This window comes from Enhydra lutris, unplaced genomic scaffold, assembly GCF_002288905.1.
Source record: "Enhydra lutris kenyoni isolate GAN:26980312 unplaced genomic scaffold, ASM228890v2 scaffoldscaffold6, whole genome shotgun sequence".
In the NCBI taxonomy this organism is placed as follows: Eukaryota; Metazoa; Chordata; class Mammalia; order Carnivora; family Mustelidae; genus Enhydra; species Enhydra lutris.
The window spans coordinates 5997421-6023592 of NW_019154090.1; the positions used below are offsets into that span (position 1 = coordinate 5997421).

Consider the following 26172-nt stretch of genomic DNA (forward strand, 5'->3'; position numbering starts at 1 on the left):
GAGGAGGAGGCTCCCAGGGGTGGTTGTCCAGGAGCAAGGCTTAAAGGGAGGGGGAGAAACGTCAGGTGCACAGTGAGCGCGGGAGGACGGGCACCGAGGGACGCCAGCTCCTTACCAGAACATTCTTTCTGACTCCCGGGAGAGGCCCTCACCTAGTTCTGTTTCTCGCTTGTTGAATCCAGACATGATGGTGAGCAGGTCCCCCCAGCACATGTCACTGTCGGCCCAAGAGCCGAGTAGAGGAGAGATGACACCAGAGGCCACAGACTGGGAGCTGCTGGCGTGTTCGGTTTTGTCTGCATTGTTCCTAAACATGATGATTTGCCAATTTTTAGATGTTGGGAGGGACTCGACTTTTAAAACCATGGTTTTTGGCTTCCTTTCAAAATAGGGATGATCTGATCACACTGGGCTGTTCTCTGCTGGAGTCCAATAGGCCTTCTGGGTGGCCGCGCTCTCCTCAGTCCCCACCACTCTCTCTCGCCTCCTACCTCCACTCACTGATCGTCCCTGAGTGTGCGGTGCCTGCGTTAATTAAGGGTATCAATTACTTCATTAAAATTGTAATTAAAACAGAGTACTTTAGGAGACTAGAACAAAGGGACAACTCTAGGTTAGGTTGTGCAGGAAGGCTCTCCTGAAAAAGACACTCGGGTAGTTTGAGGGGTGACGAGGAGTGCTGGCATCTGTGCGGCATGAGGACCCAGAGGGAGAAGGACCCAGCCTGTAGGATGATCAAAGCCAATGCCAGGAGGAAAGCCAGGGCTCACTGGCCGGTGTGTTCAAAGCCATCAGTTTTTAAAATGGTGAGAAACCAAAAGAATCTCATTAAATGGAATACAAGGCAGCTGGTATCTGTTTCCCCGTGTTCTCTGATTCGCAGACTTAGTCCCTAGGAATGAAACGTTCTGCTATTATTAAGGATCCACTGGGAATCCTCCCTGTGCCTTGCACTGTGTTGAGCTGTGGGCATAGAGCAAGGTTTCGTAGGACTACTTGAAACCACAGGGCAAGACGGCTCCTGCATGTGCACAGCTCATGGAAAGGCGGGGGCCTTCCTGCAGGAGGTGGTCTGCGAGGGGGCTGGCAGGGATGCAAATCCAAAGGTCTGATTAGAAAGTAGGCAGTTAAAGAAGCCCTCCCAAGGGGCTACTTTGTAGCTGCTCCTTTGGGAAGCAGGTGGTTGGTGTCTCGGGCCTCGTGCTTGGGGGGGGTGCCCCCGTGACCCTTGGGGGCTCATCCTTGGAATCGAGGCTCGGTCCTGATCTCCCGAGCAGCCTCATGTGGGTCTTGTGGGAGAGTTGCCAAGCTACGGCTGCAGGGTATTTTGGGGTGGCCCCGTATCTGTGTGGACCCTATAATTTAAGTCACCCCCCAACAGTGCTCTAAAATGTGGCAGTTATGGTGCGATGCAGTGAGGGGCACACAGACTTCTCGTACATGGGTGACCCCACTCCACGGGAATGCTTGGGAAATCTCGTCCCCACCTGATTTTTGTTATTCGGAAATGTTGACATAGATTCCACGACAGGAATCACACTGTCTTGGTTTATACTGTGTTCAAAAGTCTAAAGCACTTTTCAAAAGAATGAGGACAAGTGGAAAAGCAGATATGAAGCAAAGATCTTTGAGCCAAAGTGCTCTCTGGGTCCAAATCCAAGCAAGAACAGGTTCAAGGTGTTGAGTGGAAATCTCAGTTCATTGTGGGGAGGCTTTCGTTAGATTTCTTGGAAATCAAAGACTGAAACAGCCTGTGTTTGGAGCTCTCGCCCTCCCGGGTCCCTCTGGCCTGGCAGAGTGGCTCGGGCCCTGCAGCGTGGGCAGAGGCGGCAGGAGCTTGCGGGCGCGTGGAAGCCTCGCCCCCCCTTCCGCTGACTGACTGGCAAGTCTCTGTGGGAGAGACGGCGTGGCGTCCTGACCGGACACGAGCTGTGACCGTGTGTGCGATGCTGCAAGACGTGAGGTGGTCACTGGCCCAGGAGGGTGGTGGGCGAGTCCCAGGAGATGAGGCCTATTGAGGCTTCAGTCAACATAGGGGCAGCTCTGAGCCATGACTGCTCTGCGCTCCTTCTCCTGTGTCCCTGGCACCCTGCCAGGCCCAGAGGGACACAGGCAGACCGTTCCCCACCTCCAGAACAAGTGCTGCTCCTCGGGGCTCTGTGGACTTCATGCCTTGCTGGACACGGAAGGCTGGAAGCAGTCCCCACGGCAAGCTCTCCGCCGGGGCTGCGGTGCTCGTGGGGCTGGGGGGGAGCTGCAGGGGGTGGCTGCTGAGTGTGGCAGAGGCTGGGGTGGAAGGGCAGGGCAGAGGGACACTCAGAGCTTGGAGGTGACTTTGAGGGGAAGGCGGCCTGAGCTGCTCAAGTTTTGATGCTGGGGACACTGTGACTGGGTAACGGGGAAAAACTGGAGACAAACTAGTCCCCACAGAATAAGATTAAGACTAAAATGAGGTAAATTGAAGTTGGCAGAAATAATGGCTGTTAATATAAAAAAAAAAATGCAACAATTAGGAAATGGTTTCACTGGGCTATATAGGAAATGGGTGAGGAAAAGAAAATGGGCAATTCAGTTTTGTTCTGGAAACTCCCACCACAAAAATCCACTGATGTGAATTGAATTCCGATTAAAATGATTTTTTTTCTTTTTTTTTTTTTTAAATTTGATAGACAGAGATTACAAGTAGTCAGAGAGGCAGGCAGGAGGGAGAGGAGGAAGCAGGTTCCCCGCTAAGCAGAGAGCCCGATACGGGGCTCCATCCCAGGACCCTGGGATCATGACCTGAGCCGAAGGCAGAGACTCTAACCCACTGAGCCACTCAGGCGCCCCAAAATGATTTTCTGTTCATAACAGAGACACCTCAGGGCCGAGCTTCCATTCCTCGGAGACAGAGGACAGGGGGACACAGTCCTTCCGCCCAGGCCTCCGGCCTTTCTCCCCGGCTCCATCTCCCGCGTGCTGATGGCAACCGGCCAGGCCCGTCCACGGTGCGACCATCTCCAGAAAGCTGGGCTGACGTGGGGTGTTCCCAGCTCTGAATCAGTCCCGCGGGACGTTTCCATGCAGGACGTTTCCACGCCTGACGTCAGCACACGGGATGGACCAGTAAGAGACACCGATTTTACACAGAATTGCCTTCATCTTCTGCAAGAAAAGGGAACTCATTATGTGGAAATGCTGATCGCCATCAGTGGAGAGGCTGTCATTTTCTTAAACATGGAAGAGAGAAAAATACAGATGAGAGAAAAGGCAGACTTGCTTTATTTTTATATCAAACCCTCAGGTACCCAACTAAAAGGCTTTCAACTTGAAAGTGATAAAAATAAAGGAACCTCCCTCAAGACGCGACCGGGAAGGCCGCAGCTCTGCTGGGGGGGCGCAGAGGGGTGCCTGCCAATGGACACGCCAGCGGGGTGCATGGAAAGCTCATGTTCTAAAGTCCAATTCTACCTGGTCTGTTTCACTACCGGCAGCAAAATCATTAGAATTTTAGGCAAAATGGGCCACCCCCACACCCCAAGGAATCTGGAGTCTTTATTTCAGCCATAAAAGGTACAGCGAATGCCTCTTTCCAGGCCACAGGGAGGGCATGAGCCTGCAGGAGGGGGCGGGCAGGGCCCAGCACGTCACCACGGGAACCCACACATGTCACAAGCAGGGGAGACCACGCCAGCTCTGGGGGTTGGGAGGACGACTTTATAGCTCGGCGCAAACGGAGCCAGCAGAGGACAGGGCACAGGCATGCCCCGGCCACCTGCCCTGGTGGAAACTGGACGGGCCTGTGTGGCACGGGGTGCAGCACGTGCTTCAGAAGCAGTAGGACGTGTGGGTGACCCAGTGGGCGGACTCCTCCTTGGAGCGCTTGGCGGAGCTGTGAGTCGTGAAAAGGGACTTATAAGCTTCCGACTCTTCGCTGTCCGCAATGGACCGCTTTGGGGGTCCACCCAGAGGCTTCCCGACTTTTCCAGAAGAGCTCCCGTTTGCTGTTGAAGAATGAAAAGCCAAATACATTAATGTTGGGCCTACACCTCACTCCACATATCGCGTTCTTAAAAAGGGAAAAAAAAAGTCTGTTAATCTCAGGAATCTCCCTCTTCCTTTCTCGGGGTAAATGAGAAAGTACATCATCTCAACTGCCAACTCCTAGAAACAGATGAGGCTCCTGCACCGAAGTCTATCACTGAAAACCACACCAGTGACTGTTCGCTGTCCTCTGCGCTCTGGTGCCAGCCCTGCAAAAGCTGTAGATCAGCTCGCTTTCGGGAGAAGTGCCACCAGCCTGCCTCACAGTGGCAGGTGCGCAAGTTCCAGGAGGCCCGGTCACCTACGGCCAGGCCAGTGGCCACGCTGTGCAGGGTGGAGGCTGGAACCCATTAACCGTGGCGGGTGCCACTCACGACACAGGATTACACCTTCTTTCACCTAACAATAAATCTGTGTTGCCTTCTTGTGAAATCTATCTTTCCTTTAAGATAAAGGTGGCAGGAGAAATGCACTGACTTCTGGGCTATGCGTCAAATGTCCCTCTGACACTTGGCCAGAGGCAGGTAAAGGGAAGGCTGGTGGAGTGCCACGTGTGGTGCACGTGAAACCCCAGCCTTATCAGGGACGTTCCCGCCCATTGCCCCGAGCCTCGGGCCACTAACCAGTTTCGTGGTACGTCTGAGTCTGGCTCCCTGGGCAGCCTGGCTAGCCTGGTGCCAGAGGCGGACTCAACAGGAGAACAAGTAGCATCGGTAGCCAGACTCCTTCAACCAGGCTTTGGGGTGGAGCGGCTGTGTCTCAGCCTCCCAGAGAGCTCAGGGACTACTAAGAAACATGACTTAGGATCAGCTCGTGCTTTCAGATTCGCTCCGGTGGAACTGGGACATCAGCTCCTGGGTCGGCAGCCCTCCCAACAGCCCCTGTAGTCTCAGCAGGACCCACCTGCACTCCGGGGAGCTGAGCTGGCTTTCTTCTCTCTAGAATCAAGGCTGGCTTCTTCAGGCTTCCCTGTCTTAATTTTTGATGGCCCTGGAAATTCTGTTTAAAAAATAACAAAAGTAAGGCAGACAAAAACAAAGCAAAAGCATGAATTCTTTTTTTTTTAAGATTTTTAATTTATTTGACAGAGATCACAAGCAGGCAGAGAGGCAGGCAGAGAGACAGGGGGAAGCAGGCTGCTGGCTGAGCAGAGAGCCTGATGCAGGGCCCGATCCCAGGACCTGGGATCACGACCTGAGCCGAAGGCAGAGGCTTCAACCCACTGAGCCACCCAGGCACCCCAAATGCATGAATTTTTGAAAGAAACAGCTCCACAGCCTTATTTTTGCTGAAATATGGCCCTCTTTTAGTTTCTTACCTTCACTGACACCTGGCTTTGAGGCAGACTCTGCCGCCTTGGGTTTCTTTGCTTTCTGTAAAGAGAAAGAGCAAACCCGAGATGTGCTTGAACTCTACTTCAGCGGAAACGTGGCTGCTGCCGCCGCCCTGGACCCGCCACCAGGCCGACGCGGTCCGTGTGAGGGAGGTGCTCGTTCTGGAGCCGACTCTGACCGCACGAGTCCTGAACCCCGCCCCTGGGCATGTGTTTCCAGTTTCGCGCTTCTGCTCCCTCAGGAATACAGCTGAAGAGATCTGCATGGTTCTCTACTTATATTCCAAAAACCGCATTCTCAAAAATCTTAAACGAAGGCGCCAGATTTCAGTGGTACCTGCATCAGCGGTGACTACCGCACACGAAAGAGCGGGTCCAGGAGCCGCGAGGTTATGGATGGGCGCCGCGGGCCGGCCCGTCTAAGATGCACCAAGCCTCACCCACACCGGCCTCTCATGTTCAGAGCAGCCGAGCTGCTCTGAAACTTGTTTATCTCACCACAGAGACTTGAGGCCAGGGACACTTGGCTGGCTCAGTCTAAGAGCACGCCGCTGTTGATCATGGGGTCAGGGGTTCGAACCCCACGCTGGGTGTAGAGATTACTGAGAACAAACAAAGACCTGACACTATGCTAAAGGGCACGTGAGCCCATCCTCCTAAACTCTGGATTACTCCTGTTAAGACTTCTAGGCACTAGGGGCGCCTGGGTGGCTCAGTGGGTTAAGCCGCTGCCTTCGGCTCAGGTCATGATCTCAGAGTCCTGGGATCGAGCCCCGCATCGGGCTCTCTGCTGTCTAGGGGAGCCTGCTTCCTCCTCTCTCTCTGCCTGCCTCTCTGCCTGCTTGTGATCTCTCTGTCAAATAAATAAATAAAATCTTTAAAAAAAAAAAAAAAGACTTCTAGGCACTAGAATTCTGTCACTCAGAATAATGACATTGGTCAGCAAAAATTTAAGAACCGAAACTAACCATTCTAAGATCACACAGCTGTGTCAGAACGGATTCAGAGCAGGAACAGAAGGATGTTTATTCAGAGAATTTACTTTAACGTGCACTTTCCTAAGTATCCAAAAGGTGGCGCTAAAGACACACGGCCTAATTGTGACCGAAGGCTGCGGGCACTAGAAGCCAGGGGAACACACCTTGAACCTGTAATACAGAGAGGCAGAATGACTTGTAACGCTTCTACACAACATAGAAACTTCCCGTTTGCTTCACACGTGCAAGGCCCACATTCAAATCCGTGAGGATGATACCCAGTCCTCAAGGAAAGACAACGGGGTTTTGGAGCCTTTCACTGACAGCTGAGGCTTCTAAAAGCAAGAGCAGTAAGAAGTCGGAGAAGAAATGCCATGTCCTGTCCTCGGCTGAGAGTATATTTGGGAAATACTTTGGTATCCTGGTAGCAGTATCTAAGAGGCATTCCCAGAAGCTGCGGAGAGGGGTGTGCCGGCTCCACTGGGCTTTCAACACCTCAGCGGGAACTCTGGGACGGGAGTCCGCTCCCTGCAGCGGCTCGCTAATGACGACACAAACGCCAGGAGCCTCAGAAACACTTTTCTTCCCCTTTCGCGCTTTTTAAAAACGGAGCTCGGTCAATGACAGCAAGGATGAACCAGCAGATCCTTTTTGATAACTGTCAAAACTCTCTCAAGCTTTTTTCTTTTTTGCTCATACGATAACAAAATCACACAAAGCCAACAGAATGAGTGCACTTACATTCCGGGGGGTGTAGGGTCCTGTTCTTTCCTCTGTGATGATCAGAAAAACACAACTCCGAAAAACTTTGATGATTACATCACTGATACATGGATGCCCCACAGAGGCAGGCAATTTTCCCCACTACTTTATCGTCCTCAGGACACTGAAACGCATTTCGTAATGCTTCAAAACATTCCTCTTAGTTCTAATCACAAAATTTCTGCCACATTTGCCCTGAACCTAACTTCTTCTGTATTTTTAATCTTATAATTTAAAATTGTGATTATTTAAAAAAATTTATTATCTTTTAACAATCTCTACACCCATCATGGGGCTGGAACTCACAACCTGGAGATCTAGAGTTCCGTGCTCTCTGGACTGAGCCAGACAGGTGCCCTAACTTGTTTTGTTTGAAGAATGAAAAACTTGCTGTTCACAAAAATCACAGGAATCATTTGTAAATATTTAAGAAACAACAAAATTTGCTGCTGGATCTGTAACGGATGGCACACAGAAGGACTTCTTAGCTAATAAACTGTTTTGAGCCTGGTCCTTAGGCCAAGTCAGGAGGCAATGAATCCACCGCTTATGGAACAGGATCCTAGGCCCAGGGCCACAGAACAAAGCCCTCCCACCATGTCTGTGTCCACACAGAGCTTTAGTTGTGGCCATGGGTCCCCAGCACTGGTCTCCCTTCAAAGAGCAGAGGCAGCCCTCGCAACTAGAGGCCGGGCAGGGCTCAGGAAGGCCGGGGGCGGCCCCCAGGCGTGGGAAGGCTGCTCAGCCCCACACTACCTGAGGTGCTTCAGCAGTGGGTGGGGGTCGCAGGCTCCCAGGCCCCCCAGATCTCCAGGGGATTCGCAGGACATTCAGACCTGGACGGACAGGCTCTCCGGATGTGCTGTCCACTCTACCGTCCGAGTCTTACACACCCACACTCTTAAAGCCGGCACAGCACAGTGGGGGTGGCGGCTGCACCCCTTCCCCACCGGGCTGCAACCGGGCCTGATCTTGGTGACCCTCCTGAGCACCCCGCCCCACGCAGGTGCTGTCACCAGCCCCATGTCACAGATGCAGCAACTGAGTGAAGGAGGGCAGAACCGTCATGCCCCCCACAGTGAGCCCAGGCCGGTCAAGGCCATACAAGCGCCTCCATCACTGCGCGTCCAAAAGCCAGCCCCCGCGGTGCAGTCCCGGGGTCTGCCACGGCCCCACAGCAGAGGCGGCAGGTGGCAGCTGAAGACTCTGGGGACGGGGGTGGACCCCAGGGCTCCGTTACCTTCTCCAGCTTTGCCCTCAGCCTCCTCTCCTCCATCCTCCCCTTCAGCGTTTCCACATCCTCCTTGGTGCCGTTGAGCACGATGACATCGTCATCCTGGAAGGCGGCCCCACACTGGAGAGGACAGAACACAGGAGAGACTCCATGAGCACGTGGAGGGCCGCTCAGCTACGCCCCCCAGATGCTCCCCGAGCCCAACCACAGCTCTGCGAACCCTCGGGAACTTCCTGCCCGGGTCTCGGCTGAGCCAGCTTGAGAGCGAGCCCTGCTCTGGCCAGTTCTGTGTACGCAGGCAGCATGGCAGGCCCGAGAGGGGCTCTGTGAGGCTAGCCCCACACTGGTGGCTGCGAACCTGGAGGGAACCCACCATTTCCTAACGGCATCAGGCTTCTTTCCATCCAGGTGTGCCCCGCGGCCCCGACCTCCAGGCGGCGGGAGAAGGGCCCTGTTCACAGCCGCCGCGGCAGCTGCTGGGCACGCAGGGCACGTCTGCACCAGGGACCGGCCTATCTGTGAGCACTTGCTGCTGGTTCGCCTCGGGAGGATCACTCCCCTAGAGCCTGTGCTGTGCCCGCCACACCCCGCTGGCCCCGGGCTGAGCCTCCGTCCCAGACAGAGCAGACGTTCGCCAGCCTGACCTGGCGTCAGGGTCTCCGAGAGCGAGGGGACCCTCGGCCGGTGTCCGATTCAGGAGCTCCGGGGTGAGGCCCCGTCACGCGCATCTCTAGGGCGTTCTCAGGTGATGTGGACGCTGCTTGTGGGGGAACCCTGCTTTGAGAGCCCCTGCTCCAGCGTCCGGGAAGATGGCCAACTGGGGGAACTGGGCTCCATCCCAGCAGGACAGTGGAAGGACCTGTGTGGAGGCAGGGGCTTCCTTCAGCTCTCTCCTGGGCCCCTGCCCACTCTTGTTCCCATGGGGGTGGGGGCGGGGTGGGGGTCCTGCATTTTCAAAGGCCCGCCTGGGGAGCCCACCCCGCTGAGGGAAGGATTGGGGCCAGCGTCTGTTCTGTTCTGGGCTCTTCCCCCTCCTGTGGGTCCCAAAGCCCGGACACACCCATGCATTCTCTGGGCCTCAGTTACCGCATCTGTTAAATGGGAAGTAAACGGAAGTCCCAGCACGGCCGGGAGGAGATGAGAATTCAGGGCGACGGCTAAGGGAGCGGAGCACAGGGCTGGGTACCCGACAGTCAACCAGAGGGGCTACAGCTGCGGGCTGCGCTTTCCTGGACGAGCGCGACCCGTCCTGATGCACACTGTCTCCAGGACACATCTCTGTGTTTCTAACTAGCTTCCCTGGGAGAAACCTCACACACACATGAATGCATGTGTCTTGAGGACACAGTGGGTCTCTGTGCCCTTTCACGGAGGGAGAGTGCACAATTTCTGCTGACACTGCCCAGGTCTGTCCCTTACCATCGGCCACGCAGCCCTATCAGCCTGCTGGGATAAGCGTGAGCCGTGAGCACGACGACGTGCTGACCCCAGGGAGGCCTCGAAAGCCTATCCTGCCCGGAAGAGGAACAGCCACAGACCTACTGTACCCAGAATCTCTTTTCTACAACACATTCTCAGCACAAGACACGGAAGTGCTCTTCTTAAAACTTGCCAAGTTCTTCCCAGCACCTCCCTACACACAGGAGAGCCACTGGACACGGGCTGGCCCCCCAGGGGCTGCCTTAGCTTGGTTATTTACTGTGGTTCTCACCCCCCAAACCCACTGCACACACTGAAGACACCTCCTTTCCTAGGAGGGACCTGGTAAGATGTCACAGCTGAAGAGAACCCCCGCCCCCACCCTCTGGCCCACACAGCCTGTGATCAGGGCCACAGGGAAGTCCTATGAACAAGAGAAGGGGGGCTGTTAGCACCTCGCTGGGACTGCCTTGGAAGAAAAGGAGCTTGTTTGTCGCCATCACTGCAGGGAGGCCTCCAGGCTCTGCAGGAGGAGGCCCCCAGGGAAGCCCCACGCTGGGGGAGATTTGGGTAGAGCCTTCCCTTGGGGGATCTCCTTCTTGAGAAGGGAGTGAAAAGGGATCTGCAGGAACAGAATCATGTGGCGGATGCGGCCCAGGGGGGCTGGGGCAATGGCGTCAATAACCCTCCCGAGCACACAACCAAGAGGCAGAAAGGAGTCCCCATTTGTTCCATTAGCCTGCCCCCCTTTCTTCCCCACCTGGGGTTTCCGTGGCTGATTTCCACCAGTTCCCCGCACCCCTTCCTGGAGTGTCAGCAGTCAGCAGCCTCCCTCCCTCCTCTACACGTGACTGTTTAGTTGTGTAGATCGGACTGTGGACCCCATTCTACCTGCAGTTGTGGTGTGTTGTGCCCAGAGTTCTAGTTTTAAAGTTGAATTAGCCACTAACCATAAAAAGTCAGGAACACCTTTCATACTAAAAATTGAGATATCTTGCTTTCTCCCCCAAATTCAAAAGATCCATTAATACTAAACCCACGCCCTCGAGGCCTTAATTGCTGGGACCTGAACAGGCTGCCCTTTAGAGCCCAGGCACATGAGTTCCCGCTGGCAGCAAGCCCCGTCCTGCTGGGGGTGCCTGACCCCGGCAGGCTTCTGCCTCCAGGAACTTGCGTGAGTGGCCCACTCCCTGGGAGCAAGCGCAGCCCGGGCAGCACGCGGCTTTCCGCCCACAGTGCCCGCTGCCGGCCCGGGGCTCTTCTCTCGGGACCAAAGGGAGAGGGAGGGCTACTTCTGAAAGTGAGGGGAGGGCTGCAGCAGAGACACGGCTGACCCAAAGGGGCGGACCCTCTCTGCTTCTAAAGTAACTCATAAGCGAAAAACACCCATATTTTCCTGCAAATGCATTTTTCTATGTGTACTGTTACTGCACAGCTGAGATCATGTATTTACTTTAAATTAGCTTCCTTTTATCACTTATAACTTAGACGCCCCCAAGATGGGGAAAATAAATCACAATACATTCTTAAAAAGGGCAGGCAGATAGTTATTTTAGAGTGTGACAATGTAGAAAGTGCTTATTAAGCTAAAAGAAAAAGAAATATGTCCATGATCTCTAGATATTAACTTTTTTTTTAAGCATTAGGGGAAAACAAGCCAGCCGAGAGAACTGTAAAAAAAAGGGCCGAGGGAACGGGTAGAATTATGATAACATGCTACTCTGCTATTCTGCCTGCAGGTCTGTATCCTGCACAAATGGAAAAGTGGTTTCTCAGTCACTGTTCTTACAAATAATCTTTGCAATGAACACCCAACGGCATACATCTCAGGCCCCAAAACCCCACTTGTGGGACTCGTTTATTCTCCATCACTGAAGTCTGTTTCCTACATAATACTTTGTGACACGTAGTAAATGAACGTGTGCCCCTACGTGGGTACTGACTTTTAAAGTAGTGCTTCCCTCTGTCACACCGGAAGCCCCCAGAGGGACGGACTGGTCATTACCCGCCTCAGCTGTGGCGAGTAGTCCTGCACACACTGAGCACCAGGAAATAATCGCTCTATGCGTAAATGAAAACACGACCCGAAGAAATACCTCAAACCAGGATGAAAGGGAATAAAAATTTAAAGCCAAATAGTTCTTGTGAAAAGTCATATGAACTTTACACTCCCTACCAACCACACGTAAGACTTCCCATCACACCACATAATTTGAAGGAACCAAAATGCTTACACTGATCTGAAAGGTAAAAGGAGATAGTTCCTTTTTGGCTTTGATTAAGAAACAAAAATCCCCACCGCATTCCTACTGCCTCTCGTGCATTACGTGTATATGCTGTAGGTCCACTTTACTTATTAGGATGTTTTTTAAAGACTTTATTTGAGAGAGAGAGAGCGCGAGCATGAGAGGGGGTGGGAGGAGAGGCAGAAGCAGGCTTCCTGCAGAGCAGGGAGCCCCATGCGGGGCTTGGTCCCAGGACACCGAGATCATGACCTTCGCCAAAGGCAGATGCTGAACCAACTGAGCCAACCAGGCACCCCTACTTATTAGGATCTTCATCCAAAAAATTTTTACTTGAACCAATCTGTGTAAGAAGCTGATACATTAGGCCTGTTGACCTTTGGTCCACTTATCACAATAATTCCTCCCGTGTGTTTGGTTTTATTCTCTATTTCCCTTCGAGCCACGGAAGCGTAAAGCTGTACGCAGGCCACTGTGTTCTCAGTTTTTCTTCCACGGCTTTTTGCTTAGAGAATCTTCCCCGCTCCAGGTTCAGGATGTGAGGTCCCAGGTGAAGTCCAGCACCGATCCTATCCGCTCGGAATGGGCCACTGCAAAGCGCCCGGTTCCCGAGCACCCACAGGCTGACCTTCCCGACAAGCACTCAAGGTACGGGGGACACAGGTGCACAAGACTGCACCAGTGGCCGGGAGCCTTTCCTTTTCCGATTCTTGCCCGAAAACCTCACCTCCCGGCCTCTGAAGATCTCCCTACAAACACATACAAGGTCTCACCACCACTGAAAGGCGGCACGAATCTGTTTCCGTATAAAAAGTACACCTGCCACACACAGCCACGCTGCGGCCCCATGAGCTTAAAGAGACTCGACCTCATCGGCCCAATGACGCAGTTTTCCTATGGCAACAGCGACACCTGTTCTGCAGAAGAGCGACAGGCACCTCGGATCACCTGCGACCAGGTGAAGCAAATCAGGACCCACCTGACTAAATGTCAAGCTCAGGTGCCTGGACACCTTCAAGAGGAGGCGTGTGACTCCCACCTCTTGGCTCCGCTCTTCTCAGATCTGTGTGCGGGAAGCCTGAGAGACAGCAAGTGAGGGACGCTCTGAAGCCAGAGAAGGGAAAGGGAAGAGCACAAGCATCTGGCCGCGCAGAACAGCAGAGGGGAAGAGCCGCACCCGTGCAGAGGCTCCCTCAGCCCGTGCCCGGGCCCCGCCTGCCCCCGGCGGAGCCCCCAGGCAGCGGGCCGGGCACAGCTCCCCTGCGTCCCTGAATGCAGGCCCTCTGGAGAGCCACGCTGAAACGCTTGGATTATGCTGAATGCTACTGAGGAAGCGACAAAAAAAAAAAGATTTTTAAAGCACTTTCATTATTTACCCCTTTAATGAAAAAGGCTCAGATAACCACATCTGGCCTCTGATTTTTAAAAGCGTTTACAGAATTTGCCCCTCGACTGCCAGGATCTCGTCCAGGCTTCAGAACGCCAGACCCCTCTGCTGCCCTCCGCCTGGGCCAGGCTGCCGTCGCTCGTCGTGTTCGGAAGGCGGTGACCTGGTCCTGGAGAAACACTCAGAGAAGCAGACGCTGTTTTCCAATCCTCAGGTCAGACCCAACAAGAATAAAATCCTCCAGGGATGAAAGGGTAACAAAACCGGCCAAACAACTCCGTTCATGCAATCTGAGCGGAAGCCACGGGAAGAGAAGCACCGATGAGAGGAAAAAAAACAGACCAGGCGCGGACGCGGCCAGCATTCCACCCCTCGGAATCTTGAGGAGCAGCTTCTGGAAAGTGCTTCACTAAGTACGCCCGGGTCATAAGCGGCAGAGGCTGAGCAGGTACAATATGAAAATAAAATGTTTTTCTTTGCCTCCTTTAGTTCTAAAACAGAATATTGGGAGATGAGTAGTATTTTTCAATGCAGATGTAGCAAGCATCTTTTTCTCTCAAAACCAGCCCTCAGGTCTTTGTTTCAACCAAAAGAAAATAAAAATAGAATGTTTTCAAGTTTGAGATTAGATTTTTTTAAAGATTTTCATTTATTTGACAGAGAGAGAGCACAAGCAGGGGGAGCAGCAGGCAGAGGGAAAGGGAGAAGCAGGGTCCCCTCAGAGCAGAGCCTGATACAGGGCTCGATCCCAGGACCCTGGGATCATAACCTGAGCCCAAGGCAGATGCTTACTTAGCTGACTGAGCCACACAGGCGCCCATGTGATCAGATTTTTAAATTTAAAATGCCACCAGCTGCTCCTTCCTCACACAGCAGATAACAACTAAGCCGGCATCAAGGCCATGTCCTCAGTCCTCACTTTGTGCCAATCATACACATGCTATTTTTGTTGTGGGGGTTTTTTGTAGGATATCCTAAAACGAAGTTTTCCTCTTCATATTGGAGCTGAGAATTGTATACCTACTGTGACTAAGACATCTGTTTTGCTGGACAGTTGGGACAGCATCTGAACTCAAAAATAGTGTCCTGTTTTAAACAAAGAGTTCAAGAAAACCAAATGTTTTTAACTTATGGGTATCGTTCTGAGCCCAGCGACCACAAAAATGACAGGTGTCAAATTTTCATTGCTGCGGCTGGAGTGACTTTTTTTAGAACAAACCTACAGTAAATGACACCGTTGACCTTCAGTCTTGGGGGTCAACACTAAGCACTCCACTCCTGCTCAAGCTGAGTGTCCATCCCCGGCGAGGCTCAGCAGGAAATTCACACCCACCTGCTCCCGGACTCCTGTCCTGGTGTTCCTATGGGGCAGGTACTACCGTATACCCCATCTTCGGTCCAGGAAATGGAGACTACAATGTTTAATCTGGGCAAGCTAATGTTAATGGTCCAAAACAATAATATTCTAGAATATGTGGCAAAATATTTTAAGTTCATCCTTAAAGATGCCCATTTATTATCTGTTTCCTCACAGATATTACCAAAAACTAAGTACAAAAGAGTCAGCAAAAAGAGTTAGCTTATACAGGATATTGTCAACTCCCCTGAAAAGTTGTTACAATTCATCCCATCCTAACAAAAAATGACTGCCCTTAAAGAAAGTGTCCTACTGGTAACACCCGGTACCGAACCCATGCTGCCCACTTGTGTTTCTGGCTGTTAAGGCTTGTCGAGGGGGGTGGGTGGTGGGTGAAGGTGGGTGGGCACTGTGGCTGGAAAGAAAAGAAGAAGAAAACCATACTCGGTCTAGTAATTAGGGGAGTAACGCGTTTTGAAGTAACTCCTTGATAATATTATATGCTCGGGCAAAAACATAAAAAGCAAAACAAGCCCATTTTGAGACCTATTAACTGAAAATCATTTCTGCTATTATATAGATTCTAATGCTATAAAAAAGGAAAAAATTAAACCCCATCCTTAATCACAACTTTGGTAGTTATTTCTACTGAAAGAGATTCTCGACTATCTCTTGGATGTCATGTCTTCGGTCAACTGAATGTATGATCTTCAAAACATGACTCATGGTTTAGAAGCTATCTGCGCACTGAACACATTCCCTGACTCTGTCTCCCAAAAGCTGCAGGGATGCAGGCACTAAAAGATTATCAGAGTATGTAAGACTCTGGAAAGGTAATTTCAGTAACTGACAATAAAATAAAAAGAGACTTTGAATGCTCTCACTTACACACAAAATAATACATAGTTCCAGGAACCATGTGTGACTCCAGTAACACGTGAGGAAAGAAGATACTGGAGTAGTAAAAAATGGGTCTAGTCCGGACAAACAATCTTCATATCTGCTCCATAAAACACAAGGATAACTACCATTTTTTTTTTAAGATTTTATATTTATTTGACAGACAGAGATCACAAGTAGGCAGAGAGGCAGGCAGAGAGAGAGGAGGAAGCAGGCTCTGCACTGAGCAGAGAGCCCCATGTGGGACTCGATCCCAGGACCCTGGGATCATGACCTGAGCCGAAGGCAGAGGCTTTGACCCAGTGAGCCTCCCAGGCACCCCACTGCCAGTCTTTCTAAAGCCTTTATTATTATTACTATTTTTTAAGATTTTATGTGTTTGAGAGAAAGTGATAGAGAGCAAGCGCGTTCGTGCATGTCGGGGGGGTTGCAGAGAGAGAAGCAGACTCCTCACTGAGCAGGGAAGCCGGACATGGGGCTCAATCCCAGGACCCCAGGATCATGACCTGGGTGAAAGGCAGATGCTCAACTGACTGAGCCACCCAGCTGCCCCTTTCTAAGGCCTTTAAAATAAATATTTTAAATACAGTTTTTGCAGACGGGAAAAAGGGGTCCAAAACTCAGTCTCCCTGCCCTTCTACGTGAGCTGCCGATCCCTCACACTTGAAAAACACCACGGAAATGTCTGGCAATTAGTTCAGTGATAGGAAAGTCACCTGTTTAACGATTACATTTTCATGATGGCAACAAAAGCCACGTTTATATCCCAGACAAAATCATCACAGATCACAAGAATCAAGGCTAGGAAGCGTCTGCAAAACCAAAGGTGGGGCACGCCCCCCCATTTAAAGAGGACGGGCTGGCAGCCTGGCCCAGAGACGCCACGCCCGCGGGGGGTGTCACTGGCACGTGAAAGCCAGGCAAGAGCCCCACTCGGGGCGGGCGGGCCTGCCGGGAGGAGCCTGCGGTGAAGCAAGGACAACTAAGCTCCACCCCGCGGCCCCGGGCACCGGAGGGCACAGTGGCTTCTGCAGCGCAGAGGCCACCCGGGCGGGAAGCTGCGACTGCACAGGCCCGAGCTCTGCTCGGCCAGACCCGGGGGAGAGAGGCGGCAGGTGGATGCAGCCCCGCTCACACGCCCGGGGCTGCAGAAGGGACCGAAAACACTTAGCTCAGGGATGGCCCGGAAGGAAAACGGATTGCACATGGGACTTGTCCTCACTTAATTATTACAAACTACTGAAAAGAGCCAATTCCCTGGGGCGGAGCCACAGTTTCCATGGGGTGTGACCTGTCAGCGAAGCGGGGCTAACAACAGTCCTACCATGAAACCAGAACCTTTTACTTTGACCTGAGCCTACAAACCACCCCGAAGAGGACAAGCCCCCAAACCACCTCCCCACACTACAGCTGTCACACAGTGCCACAAACTACGGTACGCGGGTGCCCTGGAGCCAACATCTATAAAAATAGCTAAATTTATTTTAACTTCAGGAAGGTATTTCCTTCCTGCTGAATTTCTAGGTTTTATTTTACAGACCAGACAGGAAGTGTGTTCATTATAGCGAGTTTTTGTGTTTATAAAAAGTATTACATAATTTAAAAAAAAGTCTTTAAAATTATGCCATTAGATTTCATGTTTGGGGCTATCCACAAGCGTTTACTGACCTGGCAAAAAACACTGTAACTTGGTTTATTTGGGCAGTGACTGCTTTTTATTTTTGAAGCGGGATGAAGGAAAAGAAACTATGAGAGGAAAACAAATACATTTTTTAAATTCACAACCCGTAATCAGCACTTACAACCTTTATTGGCTCATAGTTTAAGAACACAAGGAGAGCTCACAGGCTGCCTAGTCCATGCTCCGTCTGTGCGGCGTCTGCAATAATGATGTGGAAGGGCAAAGGGACTAATGTCAGCGTGAGCTAGAACACTACTCAAAAGCAAATGGGCTTTTTAAACAGGCAACAATACGACTTCTTATGGAAACCAGGAGTCAGGATTTATAAACAAGAAAAAAGTAATTACTATCACATAGATGTTTAACCTGATCAGTTTTCTTCCTAAATTTCAAAGGTGATGACGTCTTCATGCATTAATAATGAATCAAAATGCTTCTGGTCCCCTTTGCTCCTGCTACTAAACCTATTCATGCATTTCTGTAGGGTTCCAGAAAGGCAACTCATTATCAATTAATTTTTATCAGATAAAGATACCATGTTTTTAATCACTGAACTCTTCTCTAAAAATAATCATAAACTCACGTCAACAAGTCGAATTCTGTGATCACAAAACTTCTCTCCATATGTTGCTTCCTTTACTGGGAGGAGTTATAACATGATACAGAGTAACAGCATAAAATGAACTCTGAATCATGCAGAACACGACAGTGTCTATCTACATCTGTTCCAAAACAAAGTCTTAAGTAGATATGAAACATCATGACTATAAGCTCGCTGAAGCCGTCATCAGGATTTTCTGCTGTAACATAAGGAGACCTCCAGCGCCGCAGGTGTTGCAAACGGCTACTGTGTGCAGTGGGCAGCCCGAGGCCATCCAGGATGGCTGTGCCCAATTCTGACATAACGTTATGGGTAAATAACCCCTGGAAAATAAACCACAGACCCGCAGTATATCTCATACTTTGGTAAACATGATTTGTGGATCGCTTTTCAGTTTTCCCGAAGGCTGATACATATTTCAATCATTTGAATCCATAAGTGTTAATTCTGAGTCGGTAGAGGTCACCTAACCACCTACCATCATGTTTTGGTGCTAAGGGCTGCACCTTTCAACAAAGCTACTGAAATAAAAAAAAAACAGAAACAAAGAGCCAAAGACTTGTGCATGAATGCTTATAGTGTCTAGTAATATCCTGAAAACTGGAAACGTTTTCAATGTCCACAGCAGATGAACAGATAAACTGTGGCGTGCCCGTGATGGAATCCGGGACAGTGATAAACGCAATGAGGTGGACGAAATCTCAGAATGAGTATGCGAAGTGAGACAGGCCAGGCAAAAAGCACAGAGTGTAGGACTCCGTTTATATGAAGTTACAGAACATGCCAGCAAATTCAGTGACGGACAGAGCATCAGAAACTGCCCAGAGACACAGTGGAAGGAGGAGGAGTAAAAGGGGCCCAAGGGGACTTTCAGGCTGAGGGGAATGCCTGTCACGGTGATCGTGGTGATGGTTTTGCGGGTGTGGACGTATAGAAGAACCAGTGCGTTATTCACCTTAAATATGTGCACTTCAGTCATGCTGCAGGTTGGGGGAGAGCTGCCACACCCTAAATTCTCCCTCTTGTTCTCGTAGGAAGCTTAAAGGAAAACCCTTTAAACCATGGTGCTGAGAAGGCCGGAAACATGAGCCAGCTGCGAGCCACAAAGCCCGGGCTCCTCGTGTGCGCGGCCGTATGTATGCATCTTCGTTTTGCTTTATTTACGGAACCCAACCCCTGAGGAAGCAGAGGAGGAACCCACCTACCCAGCAGTAGTGGAATGCGGCTTTTATCCGGATGAACTGTGTTCAGCTTTATTTGAAGGGAAAGGGGCCGCCCTACAAATCGCAAGATTTTGTAAAAACCCTCACGGTTCTCAAATTCTTGCTCATTTACGCACGTCAGGGAATTGCTCGAGGATTTCCCAGGAGTTGCGTGTCATAACCAGACCCTTGTCTGCAGAAGAGGGCAATTTCTCTCTGGCATACATTATAATGATTCGCAAGGAGCTGGCGATGTTTGCACAGCTTCTCAGAGCGATTTACGTGCCTCAAAACGTTTACTGTATTCATGTCGATGAAACGGCTCTGAAGAAGTACAAGACCGCTGTGCAAACCCTGGTGAACTGTTTTGAAAATATTTTTATTTCATCAAAGAGCGCAAGAGCGGCCCACACCGGCTTTTCAAGACTCCAGGCGGATATTAACTGTATGAAAGAGCTGGTCCGTCCCAAATTCCAATGGAACTACGTCATTAACCTTTGCGGGCAGGATTTTCCAATCAAAACCAACAAAGAAATCATACACTACATCAGAAGCAAATGGAATGACAAAAGCATCACTCCTGGAGTAGTCCAACCACCGAACGTGAAATCCCAGACAAGCGAAAGTCATCCTGAATCCACCCCTGAAGGAAATATCTACGTATCTCCAAATAAAAGATTCAAGGACAAACCGCCCCTTAATTTAACAATTTATTTTGGAAGTGCTTACTATGTCCTGACGAGGAAGTTTGTAGAGTATGTCCTGACTGACGCCCGCACAAAAGACATGCTTCGTTGGTCCAAAGACATCCAGAGCCCAGAACGACATTACTGGGTGACTCTGAACCGATTGAGAGGTAAGAACAATCTGGCTCGTGGGGTCTGTTCAAATCAGAGGCAATGACAGAAGTTTACTCTTGAGTGAAAGCTCTATCTCACTGTTTTCTACGACGCGGTAAATAGCTCTGCATTTTGCAAGACTTTCCACTTGAGTATGGGAAGCTCTTTGGTTTTAGGGATCCCAAGTTTGCTGAGAATGTGCCATGTTCCCACACCAGCCCGGCTGCTCCTGTTCCCTTTCTAGAAAGAAGTCCTACCAGCACCTGAGCATGAATCTTCAGAAACTTCTTCATTTAGTCATTAAATACTACTGTGTACCTACTAAATGCCAGACATAATGCTAGGGGCTCTTTAAGAATAGAAAATATTGGGGGGCCTGGGTGGCTCAGCTGGTTAAGCAACTGACTTTGCCTCAGATCATGATCCTGAGGTCCCAGGATTAAGTCCAACATCAGGCTCCCTGCTCGGTGGGGGGAGTCTGTTTCTCCCTCTGACCTCTCCCCTCTCATGCTGTCTCATTTTCTCAAATAAATAAATAAAATCTTAAAAAAAAAGAATACAAAATACTAAAAGTAGTAACTTTGGGGGTGGCAGACAGGATACCTCGGATGGGTTCCCTGAGAGGCAGAGGGAGGGCTGATGTCCTTCTGCACGCAACTCACTTTCTCTCTGCATAAAGCTGACCGGCTCCCGCAGGGGTGCGGCTTCAGGCTCGAACAGCTACGCTAATCGGTGCAGATGACAATGCAAGTGCCGGATCCAGTAGAAACCAGTTAGGATCTTATTATAATCTCTCACAGCCAGTGAAAATCCTACTTCTGAATCCCCTCAGAGGGCTGTCACGGGGAAGACACCATCCCAAGAAACCCAAGATCATTAGGCCCAGGGCACGCGCTACGCGGTCAGTGACTTTGGGGCTGCAGGAAGGGATGAAAGTGGAGCACAACGCCGGAACACGAGGCCAGCGCGGGGCTCCCCACTGCCCCCAGAGCCTTAGCCCCTCGTCGGATGACAGCGGAGAGCCGAGCTCTTGCGGCGAGGCTGGACTTGCCCTGCGCCCCGCCTCTCCCCCGGACCCCTGCCCAGGGAGCAAGGGGAAGGGCCGAGGTGCTGTCCGCGCACGGGGCCATGCCTGTTCTGCTTCCCCCCCCAGATGCCCCAGGAGCCACCCCGGACGCCGGCTGGGAAGGAGGTGTTCGCGCTGTGAAATGGAGACACGAGGAGGGACGTGTTCACGACGGATGTAAAGGTAAAAATCGAACCAAACCAAAAGCCAGCTTTCCTGTTTGATGGAAACTGTCCAGCTGCCGCCCGGGTACTGTCGGGAGCCACAGACGATCGTGCGCACAACAGGGATGGGATGGGCGAGCTTCCGATGCCACGGGGTCAATTTTTAAAAAACTTATTAATTATAATACCTAGACAGAAAAGCACACAAATCCTAGGTATTTGGGTTGACACATTTTCACAAAGTGAAGCCAAAACCGGGCTGCAACTTTAAACGTTTTAAGATAAAAATACACAAAAGCTAGTGGGTTTCTTCTGGCCGCTCCTAGAATTCAAACTCAACACTCACTTCAAAACGCTGTGTGTCTCCCGGGCTCGCCACCAGAACAGACGATCAGTAACAAACACAGGGGGAAGGTCCAGAGCGGGTTTTTAAGTGGTTCTTGCTGAAGAAAGGTCTTTTTGCTTTTTGCCCTCAGGAGACTGTCCTGGGGAGCTGTGAATTCTTGTCTGGTGTCCCCAAGGTTTTAGTTACCAGGACAATACAGAACAGCACGGCTTGGGTGGGGAGGGCCGTGTCCCTCGGTGGCGAACAGGCTGGAAAAGCACCGGCCGCCGACAGGGTCTCAGGCACCCGCTCTCCGCACCCACCCAGAGCCCAGGGTCGGACGGCTGCCCCCGAGGAGCACATGACCTTGGGGACAAGCCGGACGCCAGCGGTCACAGTGCCACGTACACACGTCCCACGGGGAGAGACGCAAACCCTCTGGGAGCCTGCACGGAAAGGCAAATGAGGGGTCTGACCTTTATGGGGCCGCTGACGTATGGGACGGAGAAGGCCGCAAGAGCGGAGCAGATGTGCGTGCGGGTGGCCGGGGCACAGCAGCCCCTGTCCGAGGGGACCCGGCCTCCCCTTTCCGTCTGCACGGGGCTGCCCAGCCATGGTGGGGACTACCGCCAGGTACAGCCACCTCCTCTCAGTGGGCATTTGGCTGTGGTCCTCGGGCCTGAGTTACAGTAGACCAGAGAGAACCGGGGTCACCCAATTTTTAAGCTGTTTAAAAGACTGACCTAAAAGAAACAGGCTGCAGACAAATGGAAAGTCCAACACCCAACACCAGAGTAATTCGAGGACAAGCAATTCCTGCTGCTGTGTGCGCAGCCATCCTCCCGACAGGAACCAGGTTGGAAGGGCTGGAAGAATTTTCCAGATTTTTTTTTTTAATATTTGTTTTCCCTTCCTTTTTTTTTTCTTTTTAAAAGATTTTAATTATTTACTTATGTGACAGAGAGAGAGCACAAGTAGGGAGAGGGGCGGAAGCAGGCTCCCCGCTGAGCAGAGAGCATGATGTGGGACTCAATCCCAGGACCCTGAGATCATGACCTGAGCCGTAGGCAGAGGCTTAACCCACTGAGCCACCCAGGCGCCCCCTAGATATTTTTAATAAATATTTTCACCAGGATTCAATTAGGGACCTAAGGAGCAACCTCAACCTTTCTTTACAAAACAGGCACTTGCTGCCATTACACAGATGTGGGGTGAACAAGCCTAGTCAATAAATGCTCGGGTGGGGCTGGGGGGCTCAAATGCTTCCTGAAAACATGATTCACTCACAGTATAAGAAGTCACGAAGGAGGGGCACCTGGGTGGCTCAGTCGTTAAGCGTCTGCCTTCGGCTCAGGCATGATCCCAGGGTCCTGAGATCGGACCCCACATTGGGCTTCCTGCTCAGCAGGAAGCCTGCCTCTCCCTCTCCCACTCCCCCTGCTTGTGTTCCCTCTCTCGCTGTCTCTCTCTCTCTGTCAAATAAATAAATAAAATCTTTAAAAAAAAAGTCACGAAGGGCTGTTGCTATCAATAATAATGATTTTGAATTCTTTGAGTGACGACCTGGATATGTCAATGTTGGCAAAAAAGCCCAATTACTGTGAATATTTTTTTTTTCTTAAGATTTTCTTTATTTGACAGACAGAAATCACAAGTAGGCAGAGAGGCAGGCAGAGAGAGAGGGAAGCAGGCTCCCTGCCGAGCAGAGAACCCGATTCGGGGCTCCATCCCAGGATGCTGAGATCATGACTTGAGCCAAAGATAGAGGCTTAACCCACAAGCCACCCAGGCGCCCAATTAACTGTGAATCTTAGCAAAAATCAGCACTGCTCCAAAGTAAACACTTCAGAAAGCTCTCGCCCTTGCTCACTTCAGTGTGCAGACCCTCTACAAGTAAAGCAGTAATACGGCCCCTGCCTTTGGCCGAGCACTGGCAGACCCGGCCCCCTTCCGGGGTCTGGCTCTGGGCCCGCAGTCAACGCTCACAACGACTCTCAGTTGTTAACTGTCATAGTCACACTTTACAGAGGAGGATCCCCAGACTCTGAGAAGTGAGGTCACTCCCCATGTCACAGGAAGTGGCAACAGGAAGTGGTGGAGCTGGGTCTCAAACCAGGTGCCGCTGCCTGGTGCCCCTCCATTGGATGAGCTGACACCAAGAGGGACGGTCACCCTGTTGCTATCAGCAACAGGGAGTTTATTTGTAATCATCAAAATAACAGGAACCCGACTGAGGACTTTCCATTTGCTTGTGTACCCTTCTGGCTCAAACTCATGTGTATGCAAATGACAGAATTATCCAAACACAATCAAGGTGCTGCTCATTCTTTTTTCACTCTGTCCTAAGTATTTCAGCCTGCTTTTCTTCATAGTCAGACTTTTCTTTCTTTCTTTTTAAAAAGATTTTATTTATTTATTTATTTGACAGAGAGAGAGAGAGAGAGAGATACAGCGAGAGAGGGAACACAAGCAGGGGGAGTGGGAGAGGGAGAAGCAGGCTTCCTGCAATGCAGGGAGCCTGATGCAGGGCTCGGTCCCAGGACCCTGGGATCATGACCTGAGCCAAAGGCAGATGCTTAAGGACTGAGCCACCCAGCCGCCCATATTCAGACTTTTCAAATGGCGAAGTATCATTCTATGGTGACTCTGCGACATTGTACCAGGAACGTCTGATAGTTAACTCATAACTATCATATCATATCATAACGTCTGATAGTTAACTGATAGTTAGAAAGATTTCAATCAGACGACAGGTGCCTTTTCCAGAGTGCTCACTGTGTGCCAGCTGCTTGGCCTCTTCCTGGATAAACGCCTGCTCCCAGGGGAAGGTTCCCTCTGCCTTTTTCCAGCTGCACAAACAACACCGGACGGTTCTGTGCTTGCAGTTCTGCCCCTTTCCCCTCACTCTCTCAGACAGGTTTTCAGAAGTAGGATGGCGAGGCCGGGTGCAGAGGAAAGCTGGGCGGAGCTGCGCAGAGAGCAAGGTCTCCAAAATGGGCAGACCTTTCCCTCACACACAAACTGGGAGCCTGCTTCTCTGGGAACCGAAGGTGGTAATGGGAGCCACCTCACAGTGCTGGTGGGAGGGTGACAGAGAAGGAAGCGCTGAGCGCGGAGTCAGGCACATGAAACATGCTATGGAGTTCATCTAGAAGGAATGAGCACTGGATTCTACCATTCCAATTTTAATTCCTTCCATTTGTATCACTCACTCAGCAAGAGCAAGAAAGGACTGTAGCAAGGGCCTGTGGCCACCGAGGCAATTCTTGAGAACTACCCACAACCAAGGAAAACAAAGTTCATGGGACCTAACACAGAATTTAGAATGGGCCAGGCAAATGAGCGCTATTAAACCTCCCTCGTGTTTGTGACTAACGAACCTTCCACAGCATTCCCTTAAAGTAGCCATTAAACATGCCAGAGATCACGGACAGAAAGAACGGCAACATCCCTGTCCCCAGTGACTCAAAATCCTACACAGAAGCCCCGTGAGAGCGAGCTGGGAAATCACACTCAGTCTGCGCTCCTACGAAGCAGGGGCCTTTACAGATGACCCTGGAAAAGTGTCCCTTTTTGTGTGTGAATGTGACCTGACGAGGACACAAAGGTAGCTGGGTTTTTGTGCTTCTTTCCACAGGCCGCTACGTCCACGAGAGCTGCGTGTATGCCCGGGAGACCTGCCGTGGATCACTCGGTCACCTTTGTTTGCCAGCACATTCGACTCGACAGACCCTCTGGTGGTGACATGCCTGGAGCGGTGGCACCAGCTGTGGTGCATCAGGCAGAGGCTCCCGTGGAGCCACACTGGCGTTTCCCGCGGGACAGTCACTTCAGCAGGAGACCGAGCGGCTGAGCGGGGAGCTGCCGAGTGTTTGCTTTCTTACTGCTACCGCCTGCTCCTGACTCGTAGTAAGAGAACTTCCAGCCAAAGAAGGAAGAGTGAGAAATGATGACTTGATACAAGCCAGTCGTCAGATGACTTTAGCAACACGCTGTTGACAAGCCGTTCCTATTAACCGTAGGCCACCTTCCAGCTTTGAGGAAGAAATCACGAGAGGAAAGGTGACTCAAGGTACTGCTGGGGGCCCTGGACCCGCCAGCTGGAGGGCTGACTGCTCCCGTAAACAGTGGCTGCGACACTAGATCCTGACTCAAGTCAGACAAGAACACGCTGTCTCAGGGACCTGCTGTGGATGCGGGTCTAATGCGGAGCGAACCCACTGGAAACGAGACTTCGCTTGTCTCCAACGGTGCTCTCTGGCTGCGAACCATGCACCTTTGTTCCGCTAATCCTACAAAAACACAGAAGCGTCTACTTCCTTTGGGTAAAATGAAACTAATCCAGAGTTCAAACACACTTTCTTAAAAGGGCTGCCCTACGTCTCTGGAGTCTCACGGTGCTAATGGCACCATCAGCCCCGATGGCCCCATGCTACGTCTGAGCTGTCCCATACCGATGACCACAGCCATGGCCACAACCACAGGGGGCTTCGGGGCATTTGAAATGTAGACAGTATGACTGATTAAGTCCATTTTCATCTTTATTTTTAAAAAAATTTAATGAACTGGAAATTTAAATAGTCACATGTGGCTGGTGGTTACCATACTGAACAGCACTGGCCAAAGGCAGGAATGATCTTAATTCTCTCCACTCGCAGA

The 26172-nt window shown here is 51.1% G+C and overlaps 2 protein-coding genes across 2 annotated transcripts in view; one reads left to right on the plus strand and one right to left on the minus strand.

Moving 5' to 3' along the window:
• Positions 1–3740: 3740 nt before the first annotated feature.
• The window catches only part of LOC111141846 (replication termination factor 2 domain containing 1), a 40967-nt gene continuing 18535 nt past the window's right edge, over positions 3741–26172 (minus strand). Inside the window, exons 6-9 of the mRNA XM_022494684.1 lie at positions 8336–8449; positions 5342–5396; positions 4927–5022; positions 3741–3983 (exon numbers count right to left, since the gene is read on the minus strand). Of these exons, the coding sequence (XP_022350392.1) occupies positions 3808–3983; positions 4927–5022; positions 5342–5396; positions 8336–8449 (441 nt within the window). The 3' untranslated portion in view covers positions 3741–3807. The remainder of the gene's footprint in view (positions 3984–4926; positions 5023–5341; positions 5397–8335; positions 8450–26172) is intronic.
• Positions 19002–25412, plus strand: LOC111141845 (glucosaminyl (N-acetyl) transferase family member 7). Its single transcript, XM_022494683.1, is given in 6 exon segments — positions 19002–19040; positions 19042–19975; positions 21112–21207; positions 25151–25177; positions 25180–25278; positions 25281–25412. Coding segments are annotated over 6 exon segments (1281 nt in total). The 3' UTR covers positions 25367–25412.